The 14,142-nt window shown below is 43.3% G+C and overlaps 1 protein-coding gene across 2 annotated transcripts in view; it reads right to left on the reverse strand.

Moving 5' to 3' along the window:
* Positions 1-241: 241 nt before the first annotated feature.
* Galnt7 (polypeptide N-acetylgalactosaminyltransferase 7) overlaps positions 242-14,142 on the reverse strand; it is a 122,157-nt gene continuing 108,256 nt past the window's right edge. For both annotated transcript variants that reach the window (XM_050161808.1, XM_050161809.1), the window contains exons 9-12: positions 11,314-11,532; positions 7,221-7,319; positions 6,416-6,544; positions 242-2,609 (exon numbers count right to left, since the gene is read on the reverse strand). In XM_050161808.1, coding sequence (XP_050017765.1) covers positions 2,472-2,609; positions 6,416-6,544; positions 7,221-7,319; positions 11,314-11,532 — 585 coding nt within the window. In that variant the 3' untranslated portion in view covers positions 242-2,471. The remainder of the gene's footprint in view (positions 2,610-6,415; positions 6,545-7,220; positions 7,320-11,313; positions 11,533-14,142) is intronic.

The raw sequence follows: 14,142 nt of genomic DNA on the forward strand, positions 1-14,142 counted from the left end.
TATCTAGAGAAGTGACTTACCAGAGTGTTAGAGATCAGCAACCTGAAGGCTGTAAAAAGAAATCTTCATGTTTCTATAGGTAGGCATTTGTCACAAACAGCAGAATTCTAACAACACCCAGGCACCCATTCATCTAATAACCATACTTTGTATTATTTCAGCTATATTCTGTAGATAAAAAGCCCGAGTAAATTTTTAAGTGTGCAGTTATGTACAGAAATGATTACAAGCGCTGAAAAGCTATGGATTAAAATACATTTTATTTTTCTCACCTAAAAAACAAGCAACCCAGAATTAAGATATACATAAGCTTCTCAAGTTTACCCTAATAAAATTTTGAGTATTTGTACAATTTCTACAGAAACATACAGTGTATCAAAATCTGCATAAATCAAATTTATAAAATGTGTAGAAATGCATAGTGAAATCATCAACTTACAAAGCAAGGATATGGGGATTATTTTCAAAGCAGCCTAAAGTACAAAACAGTCATTATGGCGGCAGCTTCTGATATTTTCACGTGTGGTAAGGTTTCTGATTTCAATATATAGAATCATGTTCGTACAGTATCCTAACAAATTATACTAAAAACAATTTAATTTGCCCATAAAATGACATGCACAGTACGTGTGCCACCTTTCTTAGCCTATGCATAGATACAAGGTTACTATATTCAACATGGGAAATAGTGGTGATTTCAAACACAAGTTATTACCAGTTCGCTTGCTTTCCTTTTTATAGTTGATTTACTTGCAATTATATGAGCATATAAATGCATTTCTTTTTAAATATCCCTAGAGATGAAAGTTTAAGTAGTGGATCACAGATCAGTAGCAAAATACAAACTGACAACTCAAAATTACAAATAAACCATTTGGGGTGTGTACGTTTTATTGTCCAAACTGAAGAACTAAGGTTGGGGAAAAAAAAGTTATAGACTTTTTTTCTAAATAAATGTTAGCATTTTTTTTCTTTTTTAAGCTTTAATTAAAAATATTTGCTTTTGGCAGTAGTTTGTGAATTCTCTCATTGTGATGATTACAAGATCAAACATGCTTAGTTTACTTGTCCCATCTAATCACATTGCTTTCCTTTTTTGGCACTCAGTGTAGACATTTTTATCTTTTTGGGTAAGAGAAGACTTCTTAGAAATTAAAATTTGCAACATTCGGTTCTCTTAAACTAGGTATTGTCTTAATGTTCAAATTAAATGTTTTCACTGGCATATACTAAAAGAAAATACATTTTCTAAAATAGAAATTAACACCTAAGGTAACAGAACGCAGTTCACGTTTGCTGATCTGTGTTCTTAGGTGCTGTCTTAAATTAAAAAACAATGTGCATGGCATTTCATTTGGATGAAGACACGTGTTCGCTCATCCTGGTTTCACAGCTTGGGCTGTACTGCAGTTTTCTAAGGCTTTGTATCTAACAAGGGCTCGGGAATTCTTAGCTCAGAACCGCCCTTACGTTGTTCACACTAGACTATTGTGTTGTATTCCTGCCTCCCAGCCTTCATTTCAAGTTTCAAACTGAGAATTATTTCTAGTTTTCTATAGTGACAGATCCTGGGGAATGTAGATGCAAAATGGAGGTGGGCAATGGTTCTTTTTAGTAGGAAGATCCCTTTGCTAGCCTAGAAGCTGGTGTGAGCAGAGGGCATCGAGAATACCAGCAGACAGGGGAGTCGCCACAGCATCTTCAGGCCCAATGGGATGGCCTTGAGCTGGTCCCCACTGTCGTCTACTTCCAGCCATACGTCATTCAACTTCATAGTCAATGGCAGCCCGGAAACTCATTTTGGAGTGGCAGAAGCATCCCCACACAGGTGACATTTCATCCATTGTTACCATCATATCAATTTCACTATAAGCTCTCAAAAAATAGACTGAGAAATGAAAGAGGCACTAAATGTGTTGAAATTCACCTTTCAAACAAGCAGCATGACTGAAGGAAGGCCACCATGGCTAACGACCTGGGGCAGTGCTTCAGAAAGATGGGAACTTAAATAAAGACAGCAGGTTGATAACCACCACGTCAAATAGCAGAGTCTGGTTACTTCAACCGTAGCTTTTCTTCAAGTGTGTTAACAACAACAACAACAACAACAACAAAAACCAAACTGCCTTTCAGACCCCTGAGTGTATTCCCAAAGAAGACAACATATGCTTTAACTCTGTTCTGAAAACTGAGTTAAAGGCACAAATTACCAACGTCATCTTAAAAGAAAAGAAAAACGATGTAAACATCTACAGAGTTTAAGGTAAAAGCAGTTTTGTAAACAGTAACTGCCCATGATGTTATTGTAAAAATCACAGTTTATCAACGTCCTTCGAGCTGATCAGAGGTTCCATGTTTGGAGCTGTACAGAATTAAGAATAATGGTTGCAGCAGGTTCCAGGCGGTTTTCAGTCCTCCATAAATGTACTTGTCAGTAGGTAGAGTGTTGGTTTTTTTTTTTTTCTTCGTTTTTAAATACTGTGAATGTTGTTCATTTCCCACTTCTGGGTCGTCTTACTGGAGTCACAGCTGGCGATGAACACTTGGTGCAGGACCTCTGAGCGATCTAAGCACTTTCCTGAAGGGACGTGAGTAAACCTGTGCAGGCTCTGGAAAACACGGGGAGGGAAAGGTTGGAAATGCGGACTCAGAGATCCTGACATCGGAAGCATTACCGGGCTTTCTCAGAAGGCAGTGCAAGCATACTGGACCAGCTTGCATTAGACCTTGAACGTCAGTTTTGTTAGCTCTTCCTTTTATTATGTCACTACATACTTCTGGTACGCCAAATTCAATACCCACAAATTGAAGTTCCGCCCCTTCAAACCTTTGTCTTTGGTTCTTATTCTGGCTAAAGACAATCCCAGCTCTCCAGTCCTAAGGAAACTGTATGCTTCTCTCTCATTCATTCATGTATCAGTTCTCCATGGCTAATACTGTGAGTCTCTGGCTCACGTTTTTTAACTCCTGTCTCCCCTGCTCTAATCCAGTTTTCATCGTATGCTGCCTACTCCTTCCGTTCAGCTCATTGCTTCTCAAAGAAAGGTCCTCAGACTACCCAAGAATGGGTGGGTTCAGCCAAACTCATGCTTAAAAATGCAAAAGAACTGCTTCCTTTGCGCTGTACTGACATTGCTCCACTGGGACAAAAGCCACGGTGAAAGCATTCAAGTCCCAGCGTCATCAAGCAGTGGCGTGTGGCAAATTGCCAATAGTCCTACCCGTCACCGCCACGGACTCAGCTCAAACCCACCACACTTTCCCGTAAGGACACCCACAATGAAGGTGTGGGGAGTAGGGGGCTCGAGGCTGTTTCTTAGTATAGCCCTTGGCTGCCCCTGAACTTGTTCTGTAAACCAGGAAGATCTCAGACTCACAGAGATCCGCCTGCCTCTGCCTCTCAAGTGCTAGGATTAAAGGCGTGTGCCACCGCTGCCTGTCAAAGCTTATTAATTTTTAATTATAACCTGACCCTCATGTATCCTTTTTTTAAAAAAATATTTATTTATTATGTAAACGATATTCTGTCTGCGTGTATGCCTACAGGCCAGAAGAGGGCACCAGATCTCATTACAGATGGTTGTGAGCACATGTGGTTGCTGGGAATTGATCAGGACCTTTTGGAAGAGCAGGCAATGCTCTTAACCTCTGAGCCATCTATCTCCAGCCCGCCTCATGTATCCTTTAAAAACCACTGAGAGGAAACAGAAATTGGGCATCAAGAGCTCTCCACAGAAGAGCACAGTGGCATCTTGAGAAAGGCACACGAGAAAGGAGTAAACTACCCACTTTTTCATACCCTGCCATTTTTACTCAATTCAACAAACTGTGATTATTCAAACTTGGATGTCTGTAACTATCAGAACAACAACAACAAATGAAAAAAATACTTGACAGTGTTTGTTCTAGTTTACTTGACAAAATTTAGACTTCTCTAAAGGAACAAGCCTTATATTTGTTTTTTTTTTTTTAATCTCATGCAATGGACCATGTCAGCATTTGGGAGATCTTCATAACTTATTGAATAGTATTTAGTATTATTTTAGCATAATATGAAACATAAAAAAGTTATATATTATTTAATTTCAAATTTCACAAATATTTTTAGTAATAACCTATATGGAAGCCCCCTGTGGAGAATATTAGTATCTTTATATTGTTAGAAGAGAGGAAACTTCAGTTGGGATGTAAAATAAAAGAAAAATAATTCTCATAGCCAACAGAAAAAAGAAAAGAAACAGGTTCTCAATATTGTATAGGCTTATTTCAAATTACAACCTTCCTACCTCTGCCTCAAGGTTGGGATTACAGGCTAGCCCAACAGTACTGAGTGAGTTTCAATAATCCTTAAACCTAGGGGGGTGGGGGGGATGCAGAAGCCAGAAAGTTTGAGAATTCTGTTCAAGCCGACCTTATCGTCGACCTATTTATTTTTCGCAGTCCTTTATGAATAATTTTCCTAAAAGTATCGACTGTTTCCTATGGCTACTTAAAAAAAAAAAAAAAAGCCCCTTCAAATTAGGAGTAACCTAAAAGCAGTTCTCAGGTTTTTCTGCATGTCTCCATGCTGGATCTTTGTTTTAGTCTTTTTCTATGAAAACATCAAAACCACATTCTCTTTTTTCCCTTCCTGATAGCATTTGGCTTCTTTTTAACTGTATGTTTCTCCTCCACATCATAGAAAGCGTGCTCACGACGCCAGTCTGTCCCATCACTGGGCCCCAGTGGAGTGGTGCACAAGCGTGTCTTTAAGAATATCGAAAACACATAGATTCCTTTTTCTTTAATTTGGGATAGGTACTGAGGGGTTAATTCATCATTATGTTGTACCCCTGGGTTCTATCCCCAGCTGACTTCCATTCTTTTGGGGCAAGGCCTCACGTAGTCCGGCCTGGCCTTGAACTCACAATCCTTCTGCCTCAGCCTCCAGAAAACTACTCATGACTTCTTGACAGTATTTGGTCTGCTAGACTCTTTTATACTTTAAAAACTACCATTCCCACAGTCTCTTACCATTTACTCCTCTTCATTTTTACTTGGGAAAATAAGCACTGTTTGTCAGGATTTATTAATCCTGTTAATAACAAGTTGTCCTTTCCAACTTGTTATGAAACAACAACAACAATAAAAATTAAAAGATTCAGCTCTTGTGAGCTGGCTTTGTTTCAAAGCTTCAAGACCTGAGTTTGATCCCTGAGCCCCACTTAAAGATGGCAAGAGAAACCAATTCCAGAGTTGTCCTCTGACCTGTACAACGTGGTTGTGGGTGCCCCTCTCCTCACCTATATCCCACACACTATACAAATAAGAACAATAAATACAATAAAACCCAGCACCAGGCATGCTTAGTAATTAATTATCCATGAGAGATGGTGCCTTGACATATTACTGTATGAGGAATAATGTCTCCACAACAGGAGGGAGAGCAGATCTTAGATGACTGGAGCTGAGGGCTGCTCTGGGTCCTTTCAGTTTGAAAAGGCTTTGCAATAACTTGACTCATGCAAATGTACACTTGGAAAAATTACACATCTCTGAGTGTGTGGACAAGTGACTCCTGCGCCTTCTCTTGGGCTCTTGCCCTTCTTTAGGTTTTATCCTGTCACACTTGGATATGATAGGGCTCTCTTTTGTTGCTGTTATAGTTTATTATCATCCCTTGGAAGCCTGTTTGTTTTCTAATGAAAGACAGAAAGGGAGTGGTGGATCTGCTTGGGAAGGACAGTGGGGAAGAGCTGGGAGGAACAGAGGAAAAGGAAACTGTAATTAATATAGGCTATGTGTGTGGAGGGGAACCTATTTTCAATCAAAAGGAAAAAAGATTATACATTAATCCATTAATATGTTTGAATCTTGCCAGAATGCTTTAACTAGGCACAGCTGAGACAGAAAAGCAGCCTAAGGGCCAGCAGGGTCACGTGAATAAACCAGGCCAATGAAACCATGTGACTAGAACAAGCAACTCCTCCTGTTTGCAGTTAGCAGGGAAGGCTGAGGAAGCCGGAAGGTTCTGTCCAATTCTTATTTGCCTGTCTGCACTGCCACCTGCTGGACAGCACGAGGAGTCAACCCCTTTCTTTTTTAAAGGTCTAAGAACACTGCTGATATTTTAGTGAACGACTCATTGGATTTAGATCTGAACAGTGGTGGGAACTGCCTCCAGCAACACCCGCATCCTTGAGCTTCTAAAATTCTCCATGCCTGTCACAGCGGACTCACTGCGTGACAACCCTGCTCCAGGGAACAGAAGTGACTCACCGAGAGCCCAGGCAAACCTGCACCAAAACCTAAGGCAGGACACCCAGTCACGGACATGAACATGTCGTCTTCAAAATTCCTCCGTCTAAATCCTACAAGCGAACTGTTCCTGACACGGGACAGCACACATTATCCCAGGAGCTGGCACACAGCATACCTTGAAGTACTGCCATTCCTTAAATTCATTCAGGTTGCAGTGTGTAATCATGACTTTGGAGCCATCGGGTCCTTTTGTCAAACACTGGTCATACTGCATGAGCTGATTTGCTTCATTGATTCGGAAAAGCTATTGAACAAACAAATAAAGCAGAGATAACTTTCCTGCCAATATATATGTTTCGCAGAAAACTTAACTCCTATAACTCACTGTTCTATGGTTTTTGTGCACGCTGAGAACCATTAGGCCACAGACAAGAGCTACACTCATTTTGAAATTACTGAAGACCTCTCAACACTTTATTTACATTCTCTATTCTTTACCTCTAATCCACAGAATGGGTAATTAGCTCATATTTACCATGTATCAACAATAAGAAAATTAAAAATCAGAAGTAGACCTAATAGTGCTTCACAGCTGAGATTGGACACATGAAAAATATCTATAAAAGGAAGCCATGCATAAAATATATGGAACTGGCAGCAACACCCCAGCTTATTAAGAAAAAGTGTGGCTTACTAACTACACTTGTGAAACCGCAAAGGTTAAGCTTACTTAGTCCTGATTAATGTGTGTTCCCATAGGAATATATTATTAATTCTGTGCAGACATTTCTACATTCTTATGTGAAAATCAACACTGACAATATTCCCTATTTAAAGAAAATGCTTTAGTAGTCAGACTTTACTGAATGTTTCTGATTTCTCAAGACAAAAGTAAAAAACCAAACTAAACAAACCCTCTCCGTCTGTGATCAAGTCTGCTGGCTCTCAGGTCTGACCAATCCCAAGAGATGGAGACTTACCTGGTTCCCGCCCATCCTGTGGCAGGGTCCAAGTTCAACAAAGCCTCCGTTTGTGTGTCCCATGCTGTCGATGCAGTATGCAGTCTCAAAGCCTCGGATCTAAAGGTACGAAGAGAACATACAGGAAACAGTCTGGTTTGTAATAAACTAGGACCAGAGTAAAAGATTCTCAAGGGCAATGCACAATTCACGGAGAGTTCGCGGCTGCAGTGCCAGGCTGTCCCTGGTGTCACCATCCTTTAAGTATGTTTTAGCATCGCCATCATCACCGTCACCATCATCATCTTTGAAATCATGGGCTGAGGCCAATATTGAAATGAACTCACTCCACTTAAGGGCACTAGCCTACCATGTGCTAGAAAATACAACCAAGAAACAAGGTATAAGATACCCTAAGGAAAATTCCAGGATCAGAACATCCATGGGAATGAGAAGGAAACAGAGGAAAGCTATGTAACTACAGGGGGACAGGCGCCAGCTTTAGACGTCTAGAGCAGACCGTGCTTCTGAGTCCTTCTCTCAATGGCTATACAGCACTTTTGGGGTAGCTGCCTCCAGGCTTCTCAGTGCAAAAGTCATGGCACACAAGCCCTGCAGTGGGGCTCCCCTCTAACTACCAATAATGGAAGCAGAAGCAAACATAGGTTTCCAGGTTTGGAATGCAATTTCGTGCTAAAGTAATTACTTTTTAGAAGAATTGTGTATTTATCTCAATTATAGGCCACTGTAGTATTTAGATAAAGTGCTTGATTCTGTAGATACGGGTGAAGGATTAGAGCTTTTGCACATATGAAGATGAGCAAGTCATGGTCCTCAGGACCATCAAAATATGGGGGACAACGGGGTGTGATGGTCCGCAGAAGAGAGGGATGTGCAGACGGAGCAGCCTCTACTGCCTGGGGTAAGCTCAGACTTCCCCGCGGACATCTTCTAAATAGGGGTTTGCTCCGCGGACATCTTCTAAATAGGGGTTTGCTCTGGAATGTTCAGCCGATGAATGAATGCAATGGAATTGGAGAAATTCCTCTGAAGATGTATTTAGAAGAGAAACGGTAAAAGGAGGGGAAAAATCCCTCATTAATCCTCTCATTCCTGCATGCATGTGTTGATTCATCCATGAAATACTAGGCAGGTATCTACCACGTGGTGGGCATGCTACAGTCTCTGATATGTAAGCGAACAAAATAAATACAGCTGTTTCAGTAAACTCACAGTTTACAGCAAAAGAAAGGCAGAAAAGAAGCAAAACATGTGATGGACAAATCTGATACCTGCCATGTTAGTAAATAATGCAGGCCATGGGGGTGTGTGGGGAGAAAGGGGCTAGGGAGCTGGAAGTGCTCCAGGGGAGAGCTCATCACGGACACGGGTGGATAAACTTGAAAGAGGTCTGTGTTAGCCATGGATGCAGATGTCCTCAGGAAGGCACTGTGGGCAGAGGGACGCTGAGCAGTGGGTGTGAGGTGGCGCAGTGGGGCTGAAGTAGAGTGAGACAAGCAGGAACGGTGAGGTGAGAGAGGAACGAGGCTCTCACAGCCCCCAGAAAGGGCTGTGCCTTCACCCCAGCAACTGGGCGCCACTGTGGGTTTTCTTGAGGAGAGGTGATTAGACCTGGCTTGGACTTCCTAAGCTACACTGATTGCTTGCTGTGTTTAGAACGGGCTGTGGTAAGGGCAAGTTACTTTTGCTGAGAGGTGATGGAGACTCAGTTAATCAAGGAAAGGAAGGGCTTGGTTCTGAAAATGATGAAAATGCGAGAAAAAGATTCAAAGAGGACTACTCAGGTTTTGGTACGAGCAATGAACTGAGATTGGCTGGAGATGGGCTGGAGAGAGAGAGAAAGGAGTTCAATTTCAAATTCATGTATTGAGAGGAGTTTGAAATGATATTCAAGTAAAGACATCATGAGGATGGCGGGATGTATTTATCTAGGCTCTGGGAGGGGGGGTTGAGTTGATGATGTAATCTAATAGTCAATTTGTATAAAGATGTGTTTAAAGCCAGCCGATGGGGTAAGGTCAAAGGAGAATTCCTTCCTTCCACACAAAGGGCTCTTGGGAGGTTAAAATGTCGGACTTCCCCAATTCATTAATTACTAGTGGATTACTAGCTAGTTTGCTGTAACACAGAAGATGAAATAAGAGCACAGAAAAAGAAAATGGCATCCAAACAAGCAATACACAGGCAGTAGTTTCATGGCCTCTGTGTCCCCCCTTTTCCTTCCCAAACTCAGAACAATGCAGATTTACGAATGGCCTGTATTTCTCCCTGCAGGGGCTGCGGTGTCCTCAAGCTACAGGCCAATGGCCTCCAGATGTTCAACGCCAGAGAGGCCTCTTTTCTGGGTTTCAGGCTAAGACTGTCAATCAGCAGCAGCTGACCATTGAACCTGGCGGTCTAGAAGGGATCCTGTGTGCACACCACCTCCAGCAGGCAGAGTGGTGTTCCTTAACACCTCCACACTCACTGTCTCCTGGGCTCACAATCGCAGCTGCCTCTAATCAAACAGAGAGCTACACCGTCCCAGCCCTCGTTGTTCACACATTAGCCTTCCCGTGATGTCCCTACGCCTGTAAGTGTGCCCCTCAAATGTGTCCCATGCGCTCCATCTCTACTCTTGCCACCTTTGTCTAAGCCACCATCAGTTTCACTAGACCCACCCTTCCCCTCCTGACTTCTATTCTAAACGCTCACAGCAGGCAATTCAAACTAAAACATAAACCAAATCTCAGGGCCCTTCTGTTTTAAATCCTCCATGGGCCTTTCTCCATCTTCAGGATGAGAGCCTCCCCACGTCCCACGTCTGCCATTCCACCTCACCCCATTTCTTCTAGTCTGTTTCTCAAATGGACAATGGATTTTTGTGGTGGTTTGAATGGGCATGCTTCCCAGAGGCTCACATATGAGCGCTCTGTCCCCAAGGGGTGGCACTGTTTAAAGAGGCTTCGGAGGAAGTACGTCACTGGAGGTGGGCTTCAGAGATGACTCTCCATTTCCAGCTCTCTCTCTGCTTTGAGCTCACAGTTCAAGACGCGAGCTGTCAACTTGCTACTCCAGCTGTCAAACTCATTGATATCCCTGCTCGTTTTGATGGACTTGCAGCCCTTAGAACCATAAGCCCAAACAAATCCTCTTTGACGAGTTGCCATAGTTATGTTATTTCGTCACAGCAATAGAAAGAGAACTGAAGCAATTTCCTAACTTTGACTTCACCCTTTTCTTTGTTTGTAGCGCTCTTTCTTTCATGGCTCTCGTCCCCATCATCCCGACTTCAGGTTAAATGTCACAGCCTCGGGAAGCTCCCTCAAGATGGCGCCTCATGCCAGCTTCCTTTGTACTCACTGTCATCTCGTCATGCTCTCTGCTTCCCTCAATGGCTCTGGTCTCTCTCCCCACCCCCACAGCACACAAGATTTTGAAGCAAGGGGGCTTGTCTGATTTTGCCCAGACGAATGACTGGCACACGCCAGGCCCTCGGTCAATGTTCACCGAATGTGCGCATTATCAAAGACACACAATCCTGGAAGCTGACGGCATGCGCTGTGCATGTGTGAGTACAACCAGAAACCATGGGAAGAAATGGGAATGGCCGTCGAGATCAAGGCCTTTGCTCTCCTTTATTCCCGCTGCCCAGTTCATCTGACGAGTGCTATGTGAACCGCGCTGCACTGGTCTCTGCAGTAGCCTGCTGGAGCCCAGGGAGGGTTAGGCCCAGAACTGGACTGCGTGGAGGGTGGGCGGATGTGGGGTGCTGTGAAGACCCAGGGGACAGCAGACCCGAGAGCAATGACTCTTGGGATGAGAGCGGCAGTGACACTGGAAGTGGCCAAGACAGGGACACGGTGGGTGCCAGAGATGGGAATGTCTCACCTACAGCCATGTGCATAACAGCTGGGAGGGGGCAGGGTGGCTTCGTGGTCAGGGCAGCTCTGATGGTTTGGTAGAAGGGTAGTTTATACTACCAAACGGTATCTAGTCCAACATTTCTGCACACATTCTCTGCTTCCATGAGCACCTTTCCCTTCTCTGCCTTCTTTCAAACACCGAGTCCAAATATACACATTCTGATATCTAAGTATTGGCTGATACTTACTTCTCCCCACTCAACATTTTTGGGCGGCAGAGGGTAGTGGGCGGTGATGTCATAGGCTATTTCCTCCATGAACCACTTGAAACTCTTGCAGTTGTGGTCCTCCCGGAACTTCTTGAGCTCCGATATATCCCCATACGGCAGGGCCTTCGACTCGGGACGGCTGGCGTAGAAGTAGTCTTTGTATTCGTCCCACCAAACTTCGACAACTCGAACGTAATTCTGCGAAAAGAAAAACCACAGGCGGTTTGAGACGTAGAAATAACTGTAACGGCATAAGCAGCCTACCTTACATGTGCAGAATAACCCAAACTATGGTGCACTCACCTAGAGAGGGCCTGACACTTCCTAAACAATGAAAAGAAGGGATCTAATAACCCTAACATGTCATTTTCCAAGTATAGAAATGCCACTCATGTGTAGTCACTTAAAAAGTGAGATACATAAAATCAGACATCCCTGAGCTGGAAGATCATAAATTCTAAGATAATGCAATTTATTCTGAGAACAGATGAAGAAAGTGAAGCCCAGAGAGGGTTTCTGAGAGCCTGGGTGGCCAGTGGTGTTCCTTCTCATCTCATTTCCTTCCTGTTAGAACCATGGTACTGACATATATGGGGAAAATCCCATTTTAGAAACCATCATTACAAAGAAGTGCTCTGCAGCTCACTCTATTAATCTTTTCATGACTACCAGAATCATTCCACTGTAACCTCAAATTAACTGGACATCTTCCACAGGTGGTCCACAAGGAGGAAAAACAGCTAGTGACCAATAAGATAAATTGACACTCTCATCACCGACAAAAATTTAACCCCAGAGCTCGACAGAATTAGTGAATCCTTGCACGAATGAATGACTGGACGGGTGTTTACTCTCCCCAGTCCCCTCGATCTTCTACAACACGCAGTAGCAATTTCTCCATAGAGGAGGGTGTGACAGGCTGGGGAGATGGTTCAGTAGATAAGGCACTTGCCACTCCCGCAGGAAGACAGAGTTCGGATCTCGAGAACCCGTGCAAATGCCAAATGGGAGTGGCAGCCCACCTGTAATTCTAGCACTGAAGACAAGATAGAGATCCCTGGAGTGAGTTGGCTAGTTAGACTAGCTGTACAGGCACATTCTAGGTTCAATTGGGAGACCCTGCCTCAGTGAAGGTGGAAAACCACGCAGGAGACTCCCAATGTCAGTCTTGGGCCCAGGTACACCCTCACACATGTGAACATGCAGACACACATACACGCACACCACACACTGATGCAGGGAATCTGTTTTGTGTCCACAGCAATTCTTCAGGCCTACTATAAAGTGACAGCTGTGACGAGGCCCCAGGAGGCTGGGTATGGTTTGTTGACCAGTTACTGGCCTCTGTTTTATATCAAGAGTAGGCATATTTAGTGTTCACATTAAATTGATTTCTAGGCTAAAAGATAGTTATTAAAGCGGGAACAGGTCATCATACCAAATAAACAGAGAAAAATCGTTAGGAGTAAATTTAACGATGGAAGCTAAAGATACTGAAAGTCATCTAAAAAAGACAAAGCGTGGAAGCATCCCATGCTCGTGGATGGGAAGAGCTAATATCAAATATCAGAGGTTTCTCAGGAATACTAGTTTTTTGTTTGTTTGTTTGTTTGGGTAGCACCACACTCCCCAAAGTGATCTACAAAATACCAATTATAATTTTCATAGATACTGAAAGATTCGAGGCTCGTGAGATGACTCAGTGGGGAGAGGCGCTTGCCTCCATGCAAGTCTGGTCTCTGGAATGAACGTGGTGGAATCCACATAGTGGAAAGAGAACCGAGCCTCACAAGCTGACCTCCAGCCTCCTCATGTCACCATACAGACCCTGTGCCCCCCACCTCCACTAAAACAGATGAATGAAAACAGAAGAGAGAAAGGAAAAAAATCAACCCTAAAATTCATATAGTGCCAGCAAAGAGTCGGTTATAACAGCCAATGTAATACTGATCAAAAAGAATAAATCCAGGGGCATTACACTACCCGATTTCAAAATCCACTACCCGATTTCAAAATCTACTACAAAGAATGGTAACAAAAGCAATAAAACCAGAAACAGACGCTGGGAGTCCAGAGATAAATTCAGGCACACACAGCTGATTTTCACCTAAGGTGCCAAGGACGCACAGCAGGGAAAAGACAGTCTCCATCAATACTAGCGTTGAGGAAGCTGGCTAACTCCCCGCAAAAGAGTAAAATTAGACCTTCTTTTCAAGGACACACGAAAAGCAACCCAAAATAGATTAAAGCCTTAAAAGTGAGACTCCCCCCCCCCATAAAAAGCTCTTAGGAAAAAAATGTAGGAAAAGTTTTCTGACATATTTTGCACATGCGAGCAAAGCAAAACTACACCAATGGGATAAGGGCGAACTAGGAACCTCAGCGCTGCACAAAAGAAGCACGCCTACGGAGAGAATGGGCCTGTGCACCACACACCTGCTAAGGAGCTAATCGCTACGATGTAGGAAAACGCAAGAAGGCAGCGTCACTTCATATCTGCTAGGACAGCTACGGTCCAGAGCTAAAAGGGAAGTATGTCTGTGGGGATACAGGTGCAAGGGAATCATTTCAAACTGTTGGCAGGAATACAAATTATTACAGTCATGGAAATCAGGATGGAGGCTCCTTCACTGAAATGAAAACAGGGGGCTGGAGAGATGGCTCAGTGATTAAGAGCACTGACTGCTCTTCCAGAAGTCCTGAGTTCAATTCCCAGCACCCACATGGTAGCTCATAACTACCTGTAACTTCAGTTCCAGGGGACCTGACACCCATGGCAAAAAACATCAATGCATATAAAAGAAAAAT

Source organism: Alexandromys fortis, unplaced genomic scaffold (assembly GCF_014885135.2).
Source record: "Alexandromys fortis isolate MF-2015 unplaced genomic scaffold, M_Fortis_MF-2015_v1.1 scaffold_137, whole genome shotgun sequence".
In the NCBI taxonomy this organism is placed as follows: Eukaryota; Metazoa; Chordata; class Mammalia; order Rodentia; family Cricetidae; genus Alexandromys; species Alexandromys fortis.